Source organism: Notamacropus eugenii, chromosome 2, assembly GCF_028372415.1.
Source record: "Notamacropus eugenii isolate mMacEug1 chromosome 2, mMacEug1.pri_v2, whole genome shotgun sequence".
NCBI lineage: Eukaryota > Metazoa > Chordata > Mammalia > Diprotodontia > Macropodidae > Notamacropus > Notamacropus eugenii.
This window is the reverse complement of record NC_092873.1, coordinates 192,594,477-192,617,332: the sequence shown is the minus strand read 5'-3', so window position 1 is coordinate 192,617,332 and position 22,856 is coordinate 192,594,477. Positions and strand designations below refer to the sequence as shown.

General features: G+C 35.6%; 1 protein-coding gene across 4 annotated transcripts in view; it reads left to right on the top strand.

The window, feature by feature from the left end:
* LAMA4 (laminin subunit alpha 4) overlaps window positions 1-22,856 on the top strand; it is a 200,191-nt gene that overhangs the window by 143,288 nt on the left and 34,047 nt on the right. For all 4 annotated transcript variants that reach the window (XM_072643068.1, XM_072643066.1, XM_072643067.1 and 1 more), the window contains 9 exons: window positions 4,008-4,124; window positions 6,168-6,347; window positions 9,994-10,133; window positions 11,859-12,032; window positions 12,941-13,086; window positions 14,446-14,608; window positions 17,842-17,975; window positions 19,033-19,204; window positions 21,214-21,345. In XM_072643068.1, the coding sequence (XP_072499169.1) occupies window positions 4,008-4,124; window positions 6,168-6,347; window positions 9,994-10,133; window positions 11,859-12,032; window positions 12,941-13,086; window positions 14,446-14,608; window positions 17,842-17,975; window positions 19,033-19,204; window positions 21,214-21,345 (1,358 nt within the window). The remainder of the gene's footprint in view (window positions 1-4,007; window positions 4,125-6,167; window positions 6,348-9,993; window positions 10,134-11,858; window positions 12,033-12,940; window positions 13,087-14,445; window positions 14,609-17,841; window positions 17,976-19,032; window positions 19,205-21,213; window positions 21,346-22,856) is intronic.

Below are 22,856 nucleotides of genomic sequence, written 5' to 3'. Positions count from 1 at the left end.
AAGATTTAATGAATTAAAAAAGAAAATAATTTATTTTTAATATAATATAGCACAGTAAACTTTGTATGATCTGGAATTATAAGTGGATAGGACATTCTGGATAATAAAATATTTTAGTTATTAAAGTTATCACCAATTTTCAAAGAATACAATATTTTAGCCCTAAAACTATTCATATTCATATGAACATTCCAATCTATTATCATGACATAAGCAGAGATCCATTGAGCATCCAAATTGAAGATATATGGTCTTGTATTTCCATCCTTGCCCAAACAGTCAAATCTTTAGCTCATCCTACATGAACCAACAAATGATGGGGGTGATTGAGTCAGGAGAAAGAGGACATGTACCCTCCCCCAAGACCAGTGGGAATGTGTGAGCCGCATTAGCAATAAGGCATAAAAGACTCTTTCCCTCCACTTTTCAGAGAAGCAGATTAAGCTAGACAAAGTATCAATTCCTTGGTATTCCCTAAATTTTCTATTACTAATTTCAGTCCTGTTCCTTCGACCTTGAACTTTCTCTTTTCTTGACAACCTATATATGAAATCATCTCAACCCCTTAAATCTGTGTGCCCCTCAGTTTCCAAGGTAACTAGAGTATCCCATCTTTCTGGTGTAGGTCAAATCTGACACATCCCATCTAGTTTTTAGACTGTGAAATAAAATTGCATTGAACACAATTTAATCTGTCTTGGATGATTCATTAAATCCTTCAGGATCTCACCTGATGGCTGTTGTTATGATCATTAATTGTAATTGATCCAAGATATTACATGATCATAATTTATGTTCATATTCAAATGTATCACCCTGAAGCATTTGGCCAAAACTGAAAATATCAGTTCAAAATTCTGATATCAAGTTCATCTGTACTCATATCATCACTCAGTAATATATCACATTAATACCTCAAAGATCTGCGATTCTATCAGTGAAATGCATATTCAAATCTAACTACTGAGGGCATTTTTATTCCACGCTCAGTAAGGTCCCTTCTCTCTCTGAATTTATAATCAGACAACTTAATAGAGAAATCTTAGAAGTTCAGAGATGTTAAGCAATTAGACCTTGGTCATACAGCACATGTCAGAAACAGAATTTAAACATAGATCTGCCTGATTCCAAGTCAAGCTGTCTATCCATTATGACAAGCTACTATGAATAAGTACTATTTTGAAAACATTACTGTGAAAAGCTATAATCTGATTGTTTGGATGCTGGATTTTTGTATTTTTATCCACAATTGCTGACATAGTGCTTGGTATGTATAGTTAGCACTTAAATGCTTTCTGGTTGATTCAACTCTAATACTTTAAGACTATGTCATCAATTAATGGAGGCTTAACTGTTGAGCAGGTCCCCTTTGAGTGTGTCAAATTTGCAGATTCATTTTCAGTTCTATAAACCATAAAATATAGTCTAGAATTTGATTTTTTCATGTAATCACATTTTAAAAACTTATTTTTCAAGTCTGTAAAAATTTTTTTCCATATTTTTTCAGTCCAAGAGAATAGCAAATGTATTTAATAAGTTTTTGAAATAATCTCTTCATTTAATCTTTCTAAAGCAACTGTTCTTTCACTGAATCAAAATTGAAAGGCCAATATTTTCGAGCCTCACCATTAATTCTGATTTCTTTTATGTATAAATTTGGTTTCTTGCTGCAAATCTATCAGGCTCATCCTGTGATAAAGGAATAGGTTTTTCTAGTTAAGGATTTTCAAGTCAAATGCTTCTCTATCACTACATTGCTTTCTCTTCATAATCAATTGAAATTAACTGGGGCACATGAGACTTTCTGCCACAGTTTGTTAAGTGTTTTCATTTCACTTTGATAATATGGAAAACAGACTTTCCCAAAGTATTTCTTCTCCTTTCAACAATGTGTCATTGAAATTCATGGGAATAACTCCTTATAGATTAAAGATAGGATATTTCTTCAGGATTCTATGTTTTATGTCCATAGAAATCTCTCTGTAGCAATGATACATACCCTTTAATACAATTAATAAGGCTTATAACCTTATTTGGTGGACTTGCCTACTCAGATCCCTCCTCATTTTAGCAGCAGGCATTTTAGGGTTGGAGACAAGAGGAGGAAATGCACAGGTATACCTCACTTTACACAATAGGTATGCTCCTGAAAAGTTGTGCTTAAATTAAATATTGGAAAATGCAGTGCTATTTTTCCTATCACATTATAATTAATGGTATATTTAGTATTTGTTCATTTCTGATTGGTCTTCAATCGGTTGTAAAAACTAACAGGACAGTATTATATTCCTCTATTTCTTAGCTACTATGTTATCTCCCCCATTTCTATCGAGTAGTTAACAGTCTATAATAATTTTTTTGATTTGCTATGGTACATACCACTTAATAGAATTCTTTGATAAGGCCCATTTTCCTCAGAATCATTTTCTTCCATAATTGTCCAAATGAAAATAAACCTCTCCATCATCTATCAAAGTCTCCAAATACTTTATTAGCTCAATTCCTCTCTAGCTCTGTACATTAGCAGATCCTTTTTGACATTAGAAATAGTTTGGTAAAGGAACTGAAAATTTGTTTGAAAAAAAAATTGTACATTTGGACCATACTATGCCTAGCATTCGGCATAGTATAGTGTATATAGGTGTTTAATTAATTTTTGCTGAAATTAGTTGACAATGAGATTAAGTAACATTTCTGAATAGTATTTATTAAGAACTCCTCACAATTTATGAAATACTCAACACTACCCAGAATGGCAAAAACAGATACACACTATGACTTCTACTAGGCGACATGGCCAAGTAATCATTCATTCATTCATTCAAGAAGCATTATTAAATGTTTGCTATATACCAGGCACTGGGGATACAAAAAAGATGAATAAAAGTTCATATTCCTAAGGAGATTAAATTCTTCTAGAAGCATGCATGGCACATAAGGACAATTGACTATTTGTTTTGACTATTTTGACAATTGACTATAATGTTTATTAAACATTAAAATTTGCTGTGTATATTATTTAATGGCAAAGGAAAGTTGCAAGCGTCATTCAGGAGGAGAAAAGGAACATAGTAAGATATAAAGAAGCTATATTTTGTTGAATGTTAACAGCCACATCTTTGCCTGGGACTTTGGTAATGAACTAAATTAGAGAGATGGCATGGTGCAACAGATAAACAATTGACCTCAAAGTTAGGAAGAGCTGGATTCATGTCTTATCTTGAAACAAACTAGACTTTAGAACTCTGGGCAAATCACTTAAGTCTCAGTGCTACAAATTACAGAGAAGGTGCTAGTCTACATTGGAAGAGGGAGTTTTCTCCTTCCTTCCATTCTAATGAAATCCCAAGTTCAGTTCTTATCCCTATCCCTGGTGATAAAGCAGAGTGTCTAGAGAAGAGCAAACAGGACAGTGAAGAACTTTGGGTCCATGACATGTAAAGAACAGATGAAGGAACTGGGCATATTTAGACCGAAGGAAAGAAGACTTACCAGGGAACTGTCTAGAAATATTTATATAACAAGTACAAATCAAATATTACCACATTCTTTGTTTTCTCAGGAGAGTCCCAACTTGCAACCAAAAGTCTGTGCTGATAAGCCTAAGTTCAAAAATTAATTTTATTCGTATTCTTTGTCCAATTCATCATCATTACCCTCTGGCTACATTATATCGATATCTGATGCATCGAAGTCTTCTCTAGTCTTCTGGACTGGCCATTCTGATCAACCAATCTAAACTTGTGGTTGAGATGTTCTTAGGACTATGTTTGGCTTTGTACATACAACCAAAGTCCTTTCCATCCTATGCAATCCCTTCAGAATAATTTATATCACAATGAATTGGTGTGTTCTAAATTCTTTACATATTTTCTACCTTCAAAAAAGAGATGATCTATAGGAAAAACATGGAGAAAAGTAGGGTTTAGTAGTGATGGTTGTCATTGTTTTCAATTAAATTAGGATTTCTGAGCTCCGTCAGAACTTTTTCTCCTTTTTATCCAAAGGTGATGAGCAGGCTGTGGCTGATACCAGCCAGCGTGTGGATGGAGCCCAAGCTCGAAAGAGTATTCTGAAAAACAGGCTAAATGAAGCTATTAAGAAACTTCAAGCAGCAGAGAGAGGTAAGAGACAGTTGATAAAAGGAAGACATCTTTATTTTTAATCACATTAACCACTGAACAGACATGAAAGATAATATTCCAAAGAGGACCTACAGCATTTCAGGAAGTAGCAGCCTCTTTAGAGCTCATGCCTAATGCCCAAATTTGGCCATCATTTCTTTGACCTTCACTGTTCATAGAAGTCTCTGCAACCCTACACTCAAATTCTTATCATGTTAACATGTGGGTGAAGTCACAGAGCCATACTAAAAAACCTGGCATTTGTCTTGACTGATCTGAAACTGTAGTGTTATCTTAGGGAAGTAAGTGATAGAGCAGGAGTGCATTCCCAAGCAATGGAAGGGTTACAACTCTATTTCCAACTTCACATATTACAAGAGAATCAAACGTGTATTGTGATTTACAACAACCCATTGGAGTTCCCTATACTGAGAATGGGGCATGGAATGGAAGTAGGGAGAAGAAAGAACTAATGGGTTTCCATTTTTTAAAAATGTTCATTACAAAAGAAAAAGGAAAACTCACCTAAGGACAATCTAAGAAACTGAAATTTGGTTTCCCTGTGAACTTCAAACTATTTTTCAAACAGTTGGTGATGTTATGACCTTAGGAATGTTTTGCGCCTAGCATTTCCCTTATGATTTCTAACCTAGAAAAATTGGAGAATTCTTTGTAAATACATTTCTAGATCTAATAAAAGAGCAGTGTGATGTTCAATTTTAGAGTTTTTTTTTAAAAAACCTTCTTGTCCATTAATAATGCTTGTATAACCCAGCATCCAGAACAAAAGTTCTGCTTTTATACCAATCTTCACATTAATCCCATTCTTTCTGGTTTGCATCTCCATATAAGATCTCTCCTAGAAGCAGAAGTATTGAACTGGTATATAGTTATATACAGCAAAAAAAAAAAAAAAATGAAGAAAGCCCCTCTACTCCCTTGTAAGCACTCTGGAAAACAATGTTTTAAACATAGGACAGACTGTATTTAACCTTACAAAAATATAAAGGACTCACACCTGGGACCATAAACAATCAAAATAATTTTCCCTTTTTCTCCACTGATTCTCATCTTCTCCAGGAATACATGCAGTCGTACTGACTTAGCATTATCTCAGTATTGATCATTTACCTCCCAGAAGGGGAAATACCTAGGATGCCTTCACATGTCTCATAACTCACAGTCGGTACAAAGTAAAAGTCCAGATTTGTTCCTTCATATTGATGCCACTCAGGTCCAACTGGCTCTATCCAGGGACTTGTCATTGTCCAGGAATGGACACAAAAGGCTGGGTCCAAAAATGTCAAACTCTGTCATTCTACCACTGCCACTGCTGGCTTGCATTCCTGTGGCTCCCAGTTTGAACCAAATACTCTCTGCTGCTCTAAAGCTACCTCTATATAGTACCACCACTTCCTTCCCTGGAGAGGTCTGCCAGATGTATAAGCTTCTCCTCCAAGGAACTGATTCTGAGTCTCCATTTGTAGGTTTTGTCCTTAGCCCTCTGGTGGCAGTTCCAGTTCTACATAGTCTGTTTTGGTTCTCCCCTTTAAAGGTCAAGTTCAAGGATGTAGGAACTGATTGTGAATCTAAATTAATCATCTTGAATGTGATATCAAAAGTTCAGTGGGAATACTCCTTATCAAGGAGACAGCAGTGACCAGGACAAAGACTTCATCAATGTTAACCTTGATGACAAGGAGTCAACCTTGACAAAGGAGTTAACCTTGTCAGGAGAACATCATACCTTATTAAGGATTTCAGGGTCATAATCTACATTTTGTCTCTGAAATCTTAGTAGCCCTTCATAGGCACAAATATCTTAAATGATAATATTTAATATTTTAATTTAACTTAAATAACATTTATTATATTTAAAAAGCATTTAAGTATTGAGCCTTTAATATTTAAATATTTGGGCTCAATGGTCCAAACCTTTCCAAACTAAATTATTCTTCCTTCAGTAAATGAATTTGCACACGCTACAAATAAATGTCCAGTTTCTCTAAAAGATAAATCATTATTTATGGTCCGTATAACCAGGGGATGCAGAGCAACGCTTGGATCACTCAAAGCGAATCATTGCAGAAGCTGAGAAGACGACCATGGTGGTAGGCCAAGCTACCACCCCAATGGCGAACAATTTAAGCAGCTGGTCCCAGAGCTTTCACCATTTTGATTCGTCTGCCTACAACACTGTAGTGGACTCTGCTAGAGATGCAGGTACTATACAGAACATTCTGACATCTGATTGGGTATTGAAATTAGCCATTATGTTTATGCATTTGGGAGAAGAATTGCATTCAAATCTCTGCCCTGACACAAACAAAGTGACCATGGGAAAAATTATTTCCCTTCTCTAGACCTCTTCTTAGAGGCCCAAGTGGTGCTAAATCTATGATAATAGGATCTTCCTCTATTAAAGAATGCCCTTTACTAAAAAGTTCTAAATGTACAAACTTGAAGTTCCATGAGAGTCTTTTTAAAAAAAGATTATCATACCATTGTGTCCCTTTATAGGAAATTGGTTTTATGTGTTGGGACTGTAAAATCCTTTAAGTTTTGAAATTTTCCATTTCAATTGGTTTAGCAGAAACTACATCTGTTTTGTACCAAGCAGGCATGGAGACAAACTTGGATTTGTTTTGGGGTGGGGAGGGAGAGGCAGCGAGGCAATCGGGGTTAACTAACTTGTCTAGCACCTTAAAAAGTATCTAAAGCTGGATTTTAACTCAGATTCTCCTGACTTACAGGGCCTGTGCTCTATTCACTAAAAACTTGGATCTTTAAAACACATAGTTTTATGTCCATCAGATATTTTAAAACATTATTTTTCCCTTGAAAGAATATTGTTTTAATTATTTTATCAACTAATTCAGCAAATTAAAGGCAGAACATAGCAGGTAAAGAGCTAGCCTTAGAGTAAAAAAGACCTGGTTTCAAGTCCTGCTTGTCCAGACTAGCTGTGAGTCTAGCTGCAAGTCATTGAACTTCAAAGTGCCTCAGGTTAAGCTGTAAGACTTCAATTGCAAAGCACTACTGATGTGCATCGGTGAAGGGAATTTCCTTATTGAGAATTCCCTATAAAAACGAAATCACATGGTTAGTTTAAAAGAAACTAGTAAATGGCATTAGATTAACATTACAATGAAGAAGATTTTCTGGGAGTAAACAATTCACCCATGTGATGATAAGGCTTGGTGAATTACAATATTAGTTTACTGAGAAGAAAGTGATTTACTTTTTCATTTAATTTAGTTTTCATGTAATATAAATACATGGGGAAAGCTAGGTGGAGCAGTGCATCAAGTGCCGGGACTCTTCCTGAGCTCAAATCTAGCCTCAGACACTTACTAGCTGTGTTATCTTGGGCAAGTCACTTAACCCTATTTTCCTCAGTTTCCCCATCTGTAAAATAAGCTAGAAAAGGAAGTAGCAAGCCACTCTAGTACCTTTACCAAGAAAATCCCAAAAAGGGTCACAAAAAGCGGGACACAATTGGAAAACAGTTAACAACAGCAACAAATATAGATATATGATAAATGTAATAGAAGTGTGTACTATATAGTTCAGTAAATACGTATAATAAATAGTTCACTCGTGCGCTCGTAAGGAGTGGATTTAGTGAATTATGGTGTTGGTTTACTGAAAAGAAAGTGAGTTACTTTTTCATTTAACTTAGTTTTCATTTTGTATTTAGTTTAATTAAATGTTATTTAATTTACTGGATAAGGTGACGGTAAATGCACTCACTAAATGGAACTAGCATTGGCTCCCTAGAAAAAAATTAGCCTTGCCTAGCTGAGCAGACTATTACCATGGGGTAATTTGCTCAATGGAGAATCATATTTATTATTAACATTAACCTAGTTCTATCAGTATGCATAAGAACATTGCTTTGGAAAATTCAAAGACGTGCTTGGATACAATGATTGGTTATACATGCTACATCTATTTTTTTAGCTCTAGACTACTCAACATTATAGAGATACTACTTGATATTACTAGACTTAATTCCTTTTAACTGGGGAAACCATTTCCCAAAAATAGAGAGTAGAGGAATCTCCTCTGGCCCCCATCCATGTTCTATGCCAGAGAGTTTATGATTCGTTCCAGAGAGAGAATTTCTCTCCCTGAGCCAGCTGACATTTAGGGGCCCAAGTCCAAGAGGACATACAGATGCACAGATGGTCCCTGTGCAAACAATAGAATGGCTACTCGATACTTTTGACCCTAGGAAGAATGAAATTTATTCTGGTTCCCCCTCATCTGCTCCTCTCTCCTCCCCAAAACATTTTAGAAGCTTCTGGAGGGTTTCCTTCCACAGATGTCATGCAGTCCAATAGCCTGGCTGGCACATAAGCCCTGGTCGCCTCCTGACCACGGCTATTTGTGCCATCATCTTGGTACTATGCTGGGTGCTGCACCATTTTTCCCCTAGATAAGAATGCTTCTGCTCTGTCACCAGTAGCAGTGGTGTAATGCATGGCATTCTGAGCACTCAGGACAGATCCTCACTCCCCTTGTCCCAGGCTCTTCTTTTGTCTGACATGCCAATGCCTAGACTGCATAGCACATGCACAGAATAGTCTTGGAAATTGTCCTTGGATCTGTGCTCTCACTGATTCCCTCCAACCTTGCAGATCATAGCCCATCCATGCTTTCTCATCCTCTGTAACTCTTTTCATGTCATCTGGTAAATTCTCTACTGACAGTCCACCCAGCACATTTGGGATCTTCCTCTAAATCTCATGATGTTACATTTATACCAAGGGACCAAACAGGTGATCCAAGTTAACTCTAACTCTTAACATATGACAATTTCTCCAACGGTATCCTTCACACCATTACTTCTGTCCAATTCTTCGTTGGTAATAAGTGCATTTACAGTATACATAGCATAGCCCTGCACTCCAAAAGTCAAGTCAAAAAGCATTTAAGCACCCACTATGTACTCAGACAGCTAGATGGATCAATGAATAGAACACTGGGCATCAAGTTAAGAAGACCTGAGTTAAAATCTGACCTCAGAAACTTACTAACTGTGTGACCCTGGGCAAGTCTGTTTGCCTTAATCCACTGACTAAGGAAATGGCAAACCACTCCAATATCTTTTGTGGACAATTTGGTCCACGGGGGTCATGAAGAGTTAAACGTGACTGAATGACGCAACAACAATGACAACAGAAACATGTACCAAGACTGTGCTAAATGAAAAGAATAAAAAGGCAAAATAAGTTCCAGACCTCTGATGGGGTAGACAGCACACGAGCAACCATGTACAGACAAGGCATGCAGGGTATTGCAAAAGTCTTAGCATGGTTTTAAGCTACTAAAGTTTAACACTGCACTAAGACTTTTACAACTGCCTGTATGAAGGATTAATTGTAGATAATCACAGGGGGAAGGGAGGACTGGGAAAGGTTTCTTGAAGAAGACTGGATTTTATATCCTAGGAGTTTCTATTCTAAGAAAATTTACCTCATAACTTATAATACCGAGACCAGAATATCTAATAACATCCCTGGACAGATGATCATAAGCTTTTAGCTTTCCCATTTATTATCTCTTCTGATGAAAATCATTTTTAAATTTTTTACTCTTCCTGATATTTCTCTAAAACTGATGGCTTGAGTCTTCTCATTTGGTTGTAGTGCAATGCCTGGTACAAAGTAATTGTTTAATTAATGTTCTGCCTATCTATCTACCTACCTACCTACCTATCTGTCATCTATCTTTCTGTCTATCCATCCACCTATCCATCTATCTATCCATATCTATTTATCTATCTATCCATCTATTTATCTTCCTAGAAATTTAGATGATATCGACATATTTATAGTTAGTCTGTGTTTTTTCTTAACTTCAGTAAGAAATTTGACTGAAGTGGTCCCTCAGCTCCTGGATCAGCTGCGTACAGTAGAGCAGAAGAGGCCTGCAAGCAATGTGTCAGCCAGCATTCGAAGGATCAGAGAACTCATCGCACAGACCAGGAGTGTAGCCAGCAAGGTAAAGAATTGAAAGGAAAGAATCAGTCCCTTGTGATTTTGAGAGCAAAGAATTTAACTTCATGTCCTTGTGTCACTTTTTAGCCTCAGGAGTTAGGGCTACATGATCTCCTACAAACCACAAGGCAAGGGCAGCCTCAGGATCATTTGAAGAGAAAAACTAGTATTAGAGAGGACCTCCCAATTCATTAATTTGGTTGCAATTATATTTTTAAACATTCTTTTAAATTTTTTTAACTTTAAGTTCCCACACGCATACCAAGAAGGCAAGCAACATGATAGCAATTACGTATGTGAAAGCATGCAAAACATTTCCATATTAGCCATATAAAAAAAGAAAGAAAAATAAAGTGAAAATATGCATCAGTTTGCACTCAGAGTTCATCAGTTCTCTCTCTGAAGATGGATAGCATTCTTCGTCATGAGGCCTTTAGAATGACTTGGATTACTATATTGATCAAAGTAGTTAAGTCTTTCACAGTTTATTATTACAATATTGCTGTTTTTGTATACAGTGTTTTCCTGGTTCTGTTCACTTCACTTTATATCAGTTCATATATGTCTTCCTATGTTTTTCTGAAACTATCCCTTTAATCATTTCTTATAACACAATTGCATCATGGATAGCTTTGACATCAGAAAAAAATATACTCCTAACATATAGAGGTTATGCGACTCTAGAAAAGTCACAACCTCTAAGTGCACCAGGAAACTCTATAGCATGATAAACTACAGATAAGTTACTGATCTACATTAGCAGAGGAGGTTTCTGCACTGGAAGTTCTCCCACACCAATAAAATTACAGTTCTGAACTCCCCGTACATTTTTTAATGTATGTATATGTCTGTATATATATATATATATATATATATGTATATATATATATATATATACATATATATATATATACGTGATAAATATGTATTATATATATGTTATTTTATTTTTGGCAATAATTTGACTGAATTCAGGTTTCTAAAAATGTTTAAAGTTGAAGAAATATATACTTGATATTAAATATATACCTATATGAATATATTTAATTAGATATTATATTTATAAATATCACATATTTTATATGTATTATATAAAAGTATGTGGTATTCATGTTATAAATATATAAGCATATGTTTATATGTGCATATATTATGCATACATAAAATTATATGTATATTTATAGTATAGTAAATTATTTTTTCAGTTTGATCTTTAATAGCTTAAAACTGCACTAAGACTCTTAGGACACCTCATATACGTGACACATACAGACTTTGTAATGAATCACAACTCTCAGTGCCCTAGTCAACTCTCTAAGACTATAGGCTGCAGAGAAGATAATGAGCTACACTGGTAGACAAGTTTCTTCATCTGGCAGTTCTCTAAACAAATGAAATCACAAGTCTAGTACCTTTTCCTGTCCCTGTACTACATTACAGTTATCTATACATCCAGTTGCCCTGTAGGTTGCAAACCCCTTGAAGATGTGGAGGTTATCTTACTCATTTTTGCATCATCCTCAGCACCTTTCACTTTACAAATATTAGACATTCAATAAATGTTTACTGGATTAATTTGACTTGAATACAATGACCCAAGATGGAGTCAAGAGGCAGAGATGAGAAAAGAAACAGTAATCAATATATATATTTCCCATAGCACTGACTCCTACTGTTCACTCAATATCTAACATGAGACAACATTTAACAGGATATTTTGTGTTTCCAGATTCAAGTCTCTATGATGTTCGATGGTCAGTCAGCAGTGGAAGTCAGCACCAAAACTAGCGTGGATGACATAAAAGCTTTTACTTCCATGAGCTTATACATGAAGCCTCCAGCAAAGGAAGCAGTGAAGAATGAGAATGCAGACAGATTTATCTTGTATCTTGGAAGCAAAAATGTAAGCATAGTCAAGTTTTCTTTTAACTAAAGATAAAGCATTAAAAAAAGTTTTTTTTAATTTTAATCTTTTTCTGGAGCATTATGAAGTACTCTAGATTTAGAGTCAGGAGTCTTGGGCTCATATCACAAATCTTTCCCTTACTTTGGAAAAGCATGACCTTGTATGATCTTGAGGAAGTTAACTGACTTCCTTAGACATCCATTTTCTTTTCTCTAAAATACAGAAGTCTGGACATGTCCTCTACAATCACTGTGATCTCTCTAAATCTATTATCTCTAATCCTATGATTAGATAACCTCCAAGTCCCCTTCCAATTCTAATTCTATCTAAGGCAATGTCTCCAAACATACAAAATTTCTACCCTGGAATGGATTCACCCAAAATGACTGTGAGTTTAGTGACAAAGACCCAATTTGAGACTCAAGAACAAGTAATTGCTTTTCTGTGTATGGTTTTCTGGGGTCACTCTACATGAATTTTTCACTTCCAACTCTGGGAGTTTCAAGTAAATCCTTCAGAGCCACAGATCTTCAAAATGACTTCTGTTTGCTCATATTATATTACCATGAAATATTGTATGAAAGTGTCTTAAGTTATGCTATCAGTCAGCAGTAGATCCTTTGATCAAACAAACAATACCAGCACATTCCTGATCAGCAACTTTATTGAAGCACATCTACAGTTGCTCAGTTCTATTCCCAGGGTACTATCAGAAGGCTGGAACCAGTTGCAACACAGTCCAAACCAACCTTCATCAATAGGGTAGACTGATCACATCAAATTAGAATGTGGTGTCCCTTCTAAACACTGCCTCTGTATTGGTGACCGTGTATTAAAATAAGAATTTTAAAAAGGCAGAAGAAACGATTTGTTAATATTCCATAACAGCCTCGTTCTTGTTTCAGGCAAAAAGTGATTATATGGGTCTTGCGATCAAGAATGATAACCTGGTATACATTTATAATCTGGGAAACAAGGATGTGGAGATTCCTCTGGACTCTAAACCAGTCAGCACTTGGCCTGCCCACTTCAGTATTGTCAAAATTGAAAGGTAAAGTAAATGTCTGATGTAAATTGTTTTGCAAATGTCTTAAGAACCCAGTTTTTTTCCTTTTTTAATTTAATTTTTTGTTACATTTTAAGTTCTGAACTGTCTCCCTCCCTCCTTCCCCACCCCACAGTAGAGAAGGTATATATAGATATCTATGTATATGGATATAGATATATGTGTAATTATAGGAATAGATATAGATGATATAGATGCAGTAAAAAACACTATGTGTACTTCTGTTTATCAGTTCTTTCTCTAAAGGTAGATAGCATTTTCCTTCAAACATCCTTTGTAGTTGATGTAAGTATTAGAACAGTTCACAGTTATTCTTTGAACAATATTGATGTTACTATATGCAACATTCTCTTGGTTCTGCTTATTTAATACAAATTTTTCCATGATTTTCTAAAATCAACCTGCTCACCATTTCTTATAGCACAGTAGTATTCCAAAGAACCCAGCTTTATTATATTCTTCTGAGTGTAGTATCTCTCTGTCTAGCCAGCTAGATCTCCATTTATACAAATAATGAATCCTGTGAAGTGGACACATTATTTAAATTTGCATGGCATATTTCTATTGGGTTGGAGCCAATGACTGTATTTTACATCATTATTGCTTCAGATAGAATGAATTCAAATAAATGTGTTCACTTCACGGGATTCATTATTTACACTAGTTATTTGAATGGGTATTTAGCTGGCTAACTGGAGAGATAAATAGATAGAAGATACATATATACATATGTACATACATATACATCTGCATGTATATGTATGTGCATATATACATATATGTGTGTGTGTGTATATATACATATATATACACACATACCACAAAGGAAGAGAAAGAAAATTATCAGGAATTTGTTTTTTCTGTTTCTGTCCTGTGTATTTTCTTTCTCTTCCAGTATAAATATTCTCTTGCTTTCTTAGGTCCTTCCCTATTTTCTCTTTCTTCTTTTTTTCTTCCAGAAAAACGAAATTAAAAAATAAACCACCTCTAAACAGGAAACTTCCTATTTATTCAGATCTTACCTAACAAAATCCTTGAATTTGTTCCAAGATATGATGTCTGTTCTTCCTTTGATTTCTGGAGCTTATGAATATTTATCATTACTATGCAATTTAAGCATTACCTTTTAATAATGAGGAAAATATCTGCTAAGAACATTTTTATATAAGGAAAGATTAAAACTTTTCTAGATCTTGTTTGACCAATAAAAGTTGTCAATCTTTCCTTGAAGGCATGAGCAGTCTTTTTTTTTTTAATCTTTCAATCCTGGGTCTAGTACAATAGATGACACATAGTAGGTGCCTAGTAAATATCTGTTGAATCAAACTGAATTTGTCTCAACAGAGTAGGGAAACATGGGAAGGTATTCCTAACAGTCCCAAGCCTGACCAGCACAGCTGAAGAAAAGTTTATCAAGAAAGGAGAAGTCTCTGGTGATGACTCCCTGCTTGATTTGCAGCCAGAGGACACTGTCTTTTATGTTGGTGGAGTGCCACCAAATTTTAAGGTAAGACAAATAGTAACTACTGTATATTTGTCTAAAAATGATCTTTAAGTAATTTTTCTTACAAACCTCTTAGGTTTAGAATGATTAGATTACAAGATGACCATATTTTTCATCGTAAGCAGCAGCTTAAGAGTCAGTGTCCAGTAAGCTGGCCTCAGGAGCAAGATGACTAGGGTTTATGTCTGATACATAGTGAGCAAAACACTTAATCTCTCATTGTCCTCAGGCCACTCTCTAAGACCAAAAAGCGGAAAAGAAATGGCAGTCTAGTTCCTTATTGGGAATCTCCATATGCTAGTAACACCACAGGTCTGAAACCCAAAAAAGAGGTACATTAGTTTGGTGAAACTGGCACTGAACCTGGCACCTAAAAATCAGGTTTTTGTTTCATTTTTACTTACTTTATCACTTAAGTTCTGTCAACAATGTAAATTTTAGAATTCACCTAATTCCTACTCAGGTGTCTCCACAGGGGATGAAATACCATATGTGACAGCAGTAAAGCTATCTAGTTTGTCCTGGACCACAGAGTATAGCTACATCTTGTTGGGGACACCATAGTCCAGAGTCTTGTGTTTAGCTTAGCAAGTTCTGGACTCACTCACTTTTTCCGGGTATTATAAGATTCTGGGGGATTGATTCACCATAACCAAGCCCACCAAAGACTAATTCATAATTAAAATATCCACTTACTAATGAGGCATATGCATTCACTTATTTATTAAACATATACTAAGTGCTGTTTGATGCAATACGCTAGCCTACGTGCTAAAGGAAATACATAAATAAATATGATATACACACAGATAAATATAACTTTTAAAGAGTATAAAAAAGTAACAAGATTCTAAAGTGCCCTGTGAGACTTATCAGGGAAATAAATACATGGTCCAAGAATGAGGAAATTAGTTATCTGTATAGGGCATTCACTTTTGGGGAGTCACTGAGCAGACCAAGTTAAAGATGAAAAGTTTTCCTTGGCAAGCATGGACTTAGAAAAGAGTTCTATAGTGTTAAAAAGCTGTTTCCATTAAGCTGATCAATCAATTCATCAGTCAATTAGCAAGCATTTATTAAGTACCCACTCTCCTATATGTTAGGCACTGAGGATACAAAGTCAAAAATTAAGCAGGCCCTGCCCTCAAAGGGCTTACTTTACATAGGGAAGATAATATCTATATAGAAAATATCAATACAAAATATCAATAAATACAAAATAGTCATCACTCCCCTGGCAGCTAGGTGTCACAGTAGATAAGAGTGCTGAGATCCAATCAGGCCTTAGAAACTTACTAACTGTGTGACCCTGGGCAAATAACTTAACTTCTACCTCAGTTTCCTCAACTATAAAATGGGGAAAATGATAGTACTTACTTCCTAGAGTTGCTGTGAGGATCAAATGGGACAATATTTATAAAGCACTTAGCTCAGTGCCTGACACAAAGTAGACATTTAGTAAATGCTTATTTGCTTTCTTTCTGCTCAGATAGCTTTAGTTCTTCCTTTTCTCCTAATTAAAAAAAAAATCCAAAGTTTTCCCTAAAATTCTACCCCTTCCCCACCAAATGCCACCTCACCTTTTCAGTTTTATTACTACCCTCCTAGATACGTACTGTAGACTAATATGCTCTGTGTTCTTCTGTCTCTATGTTAATGTTAGTGTCTAGGCCTAGAATGACTAGGGCATATATGTCTTTTTTGTGTTATAATGATAATACCAGAAGTTTCAAACACATGGCCCACAGGCCACATATAGCCCACAGTACTCCTGAGTGCAACTGGAATTAAATTAAAATATAATTGGGAAATATTTAACAAAATAAATAAAAATATAGTAAAGTATGGATAATATATTTTTTTTTTAATGAAATCAATTTATAGCCTGCAGGAATCTTTATTTATGCATTAGTGGTCCACCTTTCTATTTGAGTTTGATCCACAGATGTGTACTATCTATCCCTTGACCAGACCTTAAGTTCCACAAGCACAGGAATTTTGTCGTTGTGTTGTTGCTGTCCAGTTGTTTCAGCTGTGTCCAACCCTTTGTTCTTGGCAAAGATACAGGAGTGGTTTGCCCTTTCCTTCTCCGGCTCATTTTACAAATGAGGATATTGATGCAAACAGAAATTAAGCGACTTCCCCAGGATCACACAGCTTGTAAATGTCTAAGACAAGATTTGAACTCAGGAAGATGAGTTTTCCTGACTCTAGGCTTATGGCTCTATCCACTGTGCCACTTGGATACAAATCTAGTTCATGTGCCTCCTGTTCTGTGATGTCTTCTCTGATCACACCCTCCACACCTTCCACACCCTCACACACAAATGAAAGTAATCTCTTCCTCCTCAAATTATCTTAAAACACTTTGTACAGATCTCTTGCTTGCCTATAACACATATTCTCTTGTATCTTACCTACTCAGGCACATTTTGTCTCTTTAATCTACCAACACCCCATCAGGCTGTGAGCAGTGCTAGGAAAGGTCTTTTGCTTCGTTATATTCCTAGGATCTAACACACTGACTTTCAATAAAAGTTTATTTGATCAAAATGAAATAACTATTTTATTGCAAACTTGTAAGTCTTCCTTCATAACTTGCCGCTTTTTGTTCTAAGAACATTGATGACACTAGACTAGGTGGTAGTTTCCTTTTTAAAGAATAAATAGCTTTTCAGCACCACCCATAGAGCAACCATCCTTTCTTCATTTGCCCTTGAGAGTTCCTCTGGTAATTGCCTTCTAACTCCCTAGGTGTTAAATTATTAGGTTTCCTTTCCATCCAGAAGATAAGCATAAAATTTTAAATTCACTGCCCATACTTCTCAGGCAGGAGTTGGAGGAAATATCTAGGAATCAATCAATCAATAAGTCATTATTCAACACTTAATATGTGCTAAGGACTGTGCTTGGAGCCAGAAAAATTAAATAAAATAAAACCATCGATGCTTTCCAGGATCTGGGAAACTGGTTGTGTTTTTGTGGTGCTTAGGCATGAACAGACTTCACAGAATTTTTCACTTTTGACTAGGAACTTTGAGATCACACAACACTCCCACAATCTAGATGTTTATGTCAATAGAAATATTAAGTCCTCTTACTCAACCATCTCTGTTCTAGTGTCCTTATAGAATCCCCTGAAACCCTATCATTAAGTCCACAATCCCCTTGCATTGGAGTCCTTATTTATGTGTGTGGTGTCTTTTTTTTTCATATTCCTTTTCTCTGCAACACAGCTCCCTGCTAGTTTGAACCTTCCTGGCTTCATTGGCTATCTGGAGTTGGCCACTTTGAATAATGAGGTGATCAGCTTATACAATTTTAAGCACATCTACAACATGGACCCTTCAAAATCAACACCCAGTGCAAGGTAAGATATGTTTAAAAGTAAAGGAAGCTGTGCACAACTACAGAATAGCATAAGAGAGATCAGATACAAACAGATGTTTGGTGTATCTACTCTCCTTTGCAAAGCTAGGTTTGAACTAGCTTAGGAGGAGGTCATGCCTGTCCTTCAGTGTTTTTTTTCCTGTGTATGTACAGCAAGATGACAGAGCTGGGCTAGAAATACTCTGAGATAACTTCCAGCTGAACCAAGAAAAATTATTATTCCTCTCTTGTATTAATAACCAATTATTAAATTAAGACTAAGATTTTTTTCCCTTCCCATTTCCTTATTCTCTACTAGGTCAGATCAGCCCCTGAAGAATAGGATTGATCATGAGATTGAATTTTAACATTCTTCTCAAATTTGTTCAGACCCCACCTAACTACTGAAGATTAGCTCTGATTAAAGAATAAAAAGAATTTAATCTGGGTGAATGCTGGCCCACTGTATTCTACTCAGGGTTGGAGGGAGGGGCAATAGATCCTTTGTCTAGATTGCCCAAGGCTGGGAGTGGTATGGGAGTAAGAATGACATAATCAAAGTCAGGTCCCCCTGCCCCTCATTAGGATATGTCTACCTCTCATTATAATATTCATTCTTCTCATTAATTGCTAACCAATCAGAGTTGATTGCCATCTGTGTGAACCACCCACTCTTTCAAACACATATAAGCATCAATTAATCCATCTTTGGTTTATGAGAGATGGCCAAATAACCATCCTTTATTAATTATCCCCTAGACATAATTAATAAAATGATTACCCAGAAAGTCTCTCGAACTTTTTATTCATCACAGAACCTAAGAAGGAAATAGCCTTGAAACTTAATAGACTGATATTCTATAAGGGCAAAACACTGTATTTGGAGAAGTCATTTAACTAACTTTTCTTCCTTTGTACTCTAATGGAAATAGTAGTACCCATAATAAGGATCATTAACAAAATGTACCAGATTGAATAGTTAACATTTCCCTTGAGTAAAACAAAAAGTTCACATAATCTTATTTTCTTTGGGTTTTTTTTTTACTTTTCTATTTCAGGGATAAACTGGCCTTCACTCAAAGTCGGGCTGCCAGTTATTTCTTTGATGGTTCAGGTTATGCTGTGGTGAGGGATATCACAAGAAGAGGAAAATTTGGACAAGTGACACGCTTTGACATTGAAGTTAGAACACCAATAGCCAATGGATTGGTGCTCCTCATGGTGAATGGGGTGAGTAACAATTCTGCATTTTAGTCAGGTCATCGCTATTTTTATGTTTTCTTTAATCCACATGAATATAAATCTGGAGAGAATTTCTCTTGGGGAAGCAGACTTTGCCATCAAATTGCATTTCAACTTTTGAAGAAAAAGGTTAGATTATTTTTAAGGTAGAAATAATACAAATAAGTTGGTTCTTTGAGATAAATAGACCATGCATTATATAGCTTACTATAATTTGATAACATCTTCTATATGCTTCTATGCAGCTAAAACAAAGTCTAGAATGAGTACAGAAATGAAAAGTAAATAACAAAGTATGAGAATAGAACTTCAAGTAAAATCAACACTGCCCACCTATTAACAAGCATTTATTAAACACCTCCAGTATGCCAGGTTCCAATAAAATTTGAGCAAGAGCATTAAAATACCTCCCAGTGCTCCTAAAGTAGCCTGTGATGGCCACTGTAGTTAGATGCTTTGCTGGAAGTAGGAACTGTGTCACAACTGCATAGCTTTACACAATTACTTAAATCTTGTTATTTCAAAACTTTTCTTTAAATATAAAGCACCTGCAGTATAGCTGAATAGTAAAGGAGCAAATTACTTCACTGACACAAAGTGACTTTGTTTCTAGAACATGTGTGGTCAAAATTCACAATAACATTGTGGCTATTATTATAAATTCAATGCCTCTATGTAATATGCAAGTTTAAATGCTCATTTAATGTTAAACCAGTTTATAAAATACTGGGAGATCACAAATGAAATTTAGGAATCATTCTATTCTTAATTCTTTGTCATTTCTTTCTATCCTTTTTTCTTTCACTATAGAACTTCCTATCAATGACTAATTTTTCATTTATTGGTTTTAATGTTCTTTTCAGTGTGCACTTGATTTCACGAGTTCCCATTTTATTTTTGGTGGGTAAGACAGATTGTCTAATGTAATCATTTGAGTTTAAAAAAATCACCTTCAGAAATATAAGATTGGCGAGACATTGTTAGACGGTGGTGAGATGTAGTGGACTGAAAACTCAAAATGAGGCAGCGATATAAGGTGGTAGCCAGAAAAAGCTAATGTTAACTCCATTGATAGTGAGAGGCATAACTTTCAACAACAAGTGAAAGGAGCTTTATACTCTGCCATGTTTCAATATGTGCCTTGTGTTTTGCATTGTGTTCAGTTCTGGGCATCATGTTTTAGTATAAACATTGATAAACTACAAAATGTCCAGAAGAATGCAACCAGGTTGGTGAAGAGCCTTGAGATCGTTTCATGTAAGGGCTGATTAAAGGAACTGGGGATGTTTAACCTATAGAAGAGATGACTAAGGTTGAGGTTATGATAGCTGTCTCCAAATATTTGAAGGACTGTCATGAAGAAATGGGATTTAGATATGCTGTTTGTCCCCAGAGGGCAGACATTTACAAAAAGGCTAATTTAACCTTACTATCCGGGAAAAAAATTTCTAACAATTATAACTACACAAAAGCATAATGAATTGCCTCAGGAGGCTCATCCTAATTAAAGGTCTTCTGAGAGAAAGTGGGCAACTACATGTTGAGTATTTTATAGTGGGAGTCCCTTGTAGATTTGGATTATACTGCTACATGATCTATGAGATCGATTCTTCCAACTCTACTATTTTATGATCCTATGACAATTTTGAAACTTCACCTGAAAAAAAAAAAAGCAGACAAGTCCATAGACTTCAATTTACCCAGTTTTCAGGAAATGATCAATCTAATGCATTCAAGCTTCAAAATTCTTCCCATGGATTTATTAAATAGAATGACGAAAACAAGAGTAGGTAGTGGTTTTGAGTCATGAGCACAACAAACTGGCATTTGAAGAAAGATCATATTAAATTAGGAAATAGCTGTTGCTTCACAGATGTTTTGGTAGAAATTGTTTAATAAGACTTACAAGAACTTGCCATGACTTATCAAATTCAGTCATAACTGTGTCCCAATACAAGTCTATTATCTCATTTATCAATATTGTTTTGTCTTCACAGAGTACATTTTTCAGCCTGGAGATGAGGAATGGCTACCTGAATGTGTTTTATGACTTTGGGTTCAGCAATGGCCCCGTGCATCTAGAAGATTCCCAGAAAAAAGCACCAATTAATGATGCAAAATACCATGAGGTACTACTAATTGAGGACATAGCTCTACATTTAGATTCACTGCTTGAGACATCTGTCCCCATAAGCAGCTTGTCCTACTAATGAAATGGGATGGACTATTCAATTAAGGCACAAAGTAGATCATTCACCATTTATCCAATGCCAGTATACTAGTTCCTAAATGAGGATTGATAAGTTTCATAGAAGAGGCATTATTGGCATGTTCAAAAATGTCTTGTGTATGAAAGGGCTTGTGTTAGCTCTAAATACAATTCATCAAATCATCAATCAATCAGTCAACAAGCTTAAGCTGTTTGAGAGCAGAGATTATTTCATTTTTTTGTCTTTGTATCCCCAGCACCTAACACAATGGTGGCATGTAGTAGGCACTTAACAAAGGCATGTTGATTGAAGTTTTGATGAACCACACTTATAGAATTCCCTTTAAAATCTTTGATATAGAAACAGAAAGAAATAACAACAATGTTGATGAGGATGATAGCTAATATTTGTATGGCACTTTAAGATTTATACTTATATAGCACTTTGAGATTTGAGGCAGCTAGATGACATAAGGGGTAGAGCATTGGACTTGATTTCAGGAAAACCTGAGTTCAAGTCTAGTCTCAGAAATTATTACTTGTCTGACCCATGACAACTCATTTAATCTCTATTTGCCTCAGTTTTTTCATCTGCAAAATGGAGTTAATAATAGCACCCCTAGGGCTGTTGTGAAGATTAAATGAGAGAATATTTATAAAGAACTTTGGAAACCTTAAGACATTACATAAATGATGTTGTTGTTCAGGCATGTCTGACTCTTCATGATTCCATTTGAAGTTTTCTAGGGAAAGATAATGGAATGTTTTGCCATTTCTGTCTTCAGCTCATTTTACAAATGAGGAAACTGAGGCAAAGAGGGTTAAGTAATTTGCTCAGGGTCACTTGTGTCTGAGTAAGTGTCTGAGGCTAGATTTGAACTCAGGCAGATGACTCTTCCTGACTCCAGGCCCAGCACTCTATCCACTATACCATCTAGCATGTAAATGCCAGCTAGTAGAAGTATAGAATACTTCATATGTATATGTGTACATATATGTGTGTATCATAATATCTGCCAGTTATTAAGATCAATTCTGTCTTCACTATAAGCTGTCTTAGAACTATTTGTTTTAATGGAAGGTGTGCCATGAGGGTTTTCAAGTTCAATCAGCTTTGGGAAAAGCTTGCATTTAGGGAATGTCATTCCTTTTAATCTGCAGTTCTGTTTTTAATAAAAGAGGAATGCATTAGCAACTTTACTGGCTTAGGGAATAATTATTAAGTCAGAAGGGATGGTTACCATGCAACCAAGATGCAAACAGCTTACAGCTGTCATCTAGGGCCCAGAGGGGTGAATAGTTTTCCATCACCTCACCAACCATCTTCTGTCTTCATGGTGACCTTATTCCATTGAACTGAAGGAGCATAAAGGAGATGAAATGTAGAACTTCCTTATATACATCTATATCAGCTTCTTTCTTACGATGCCA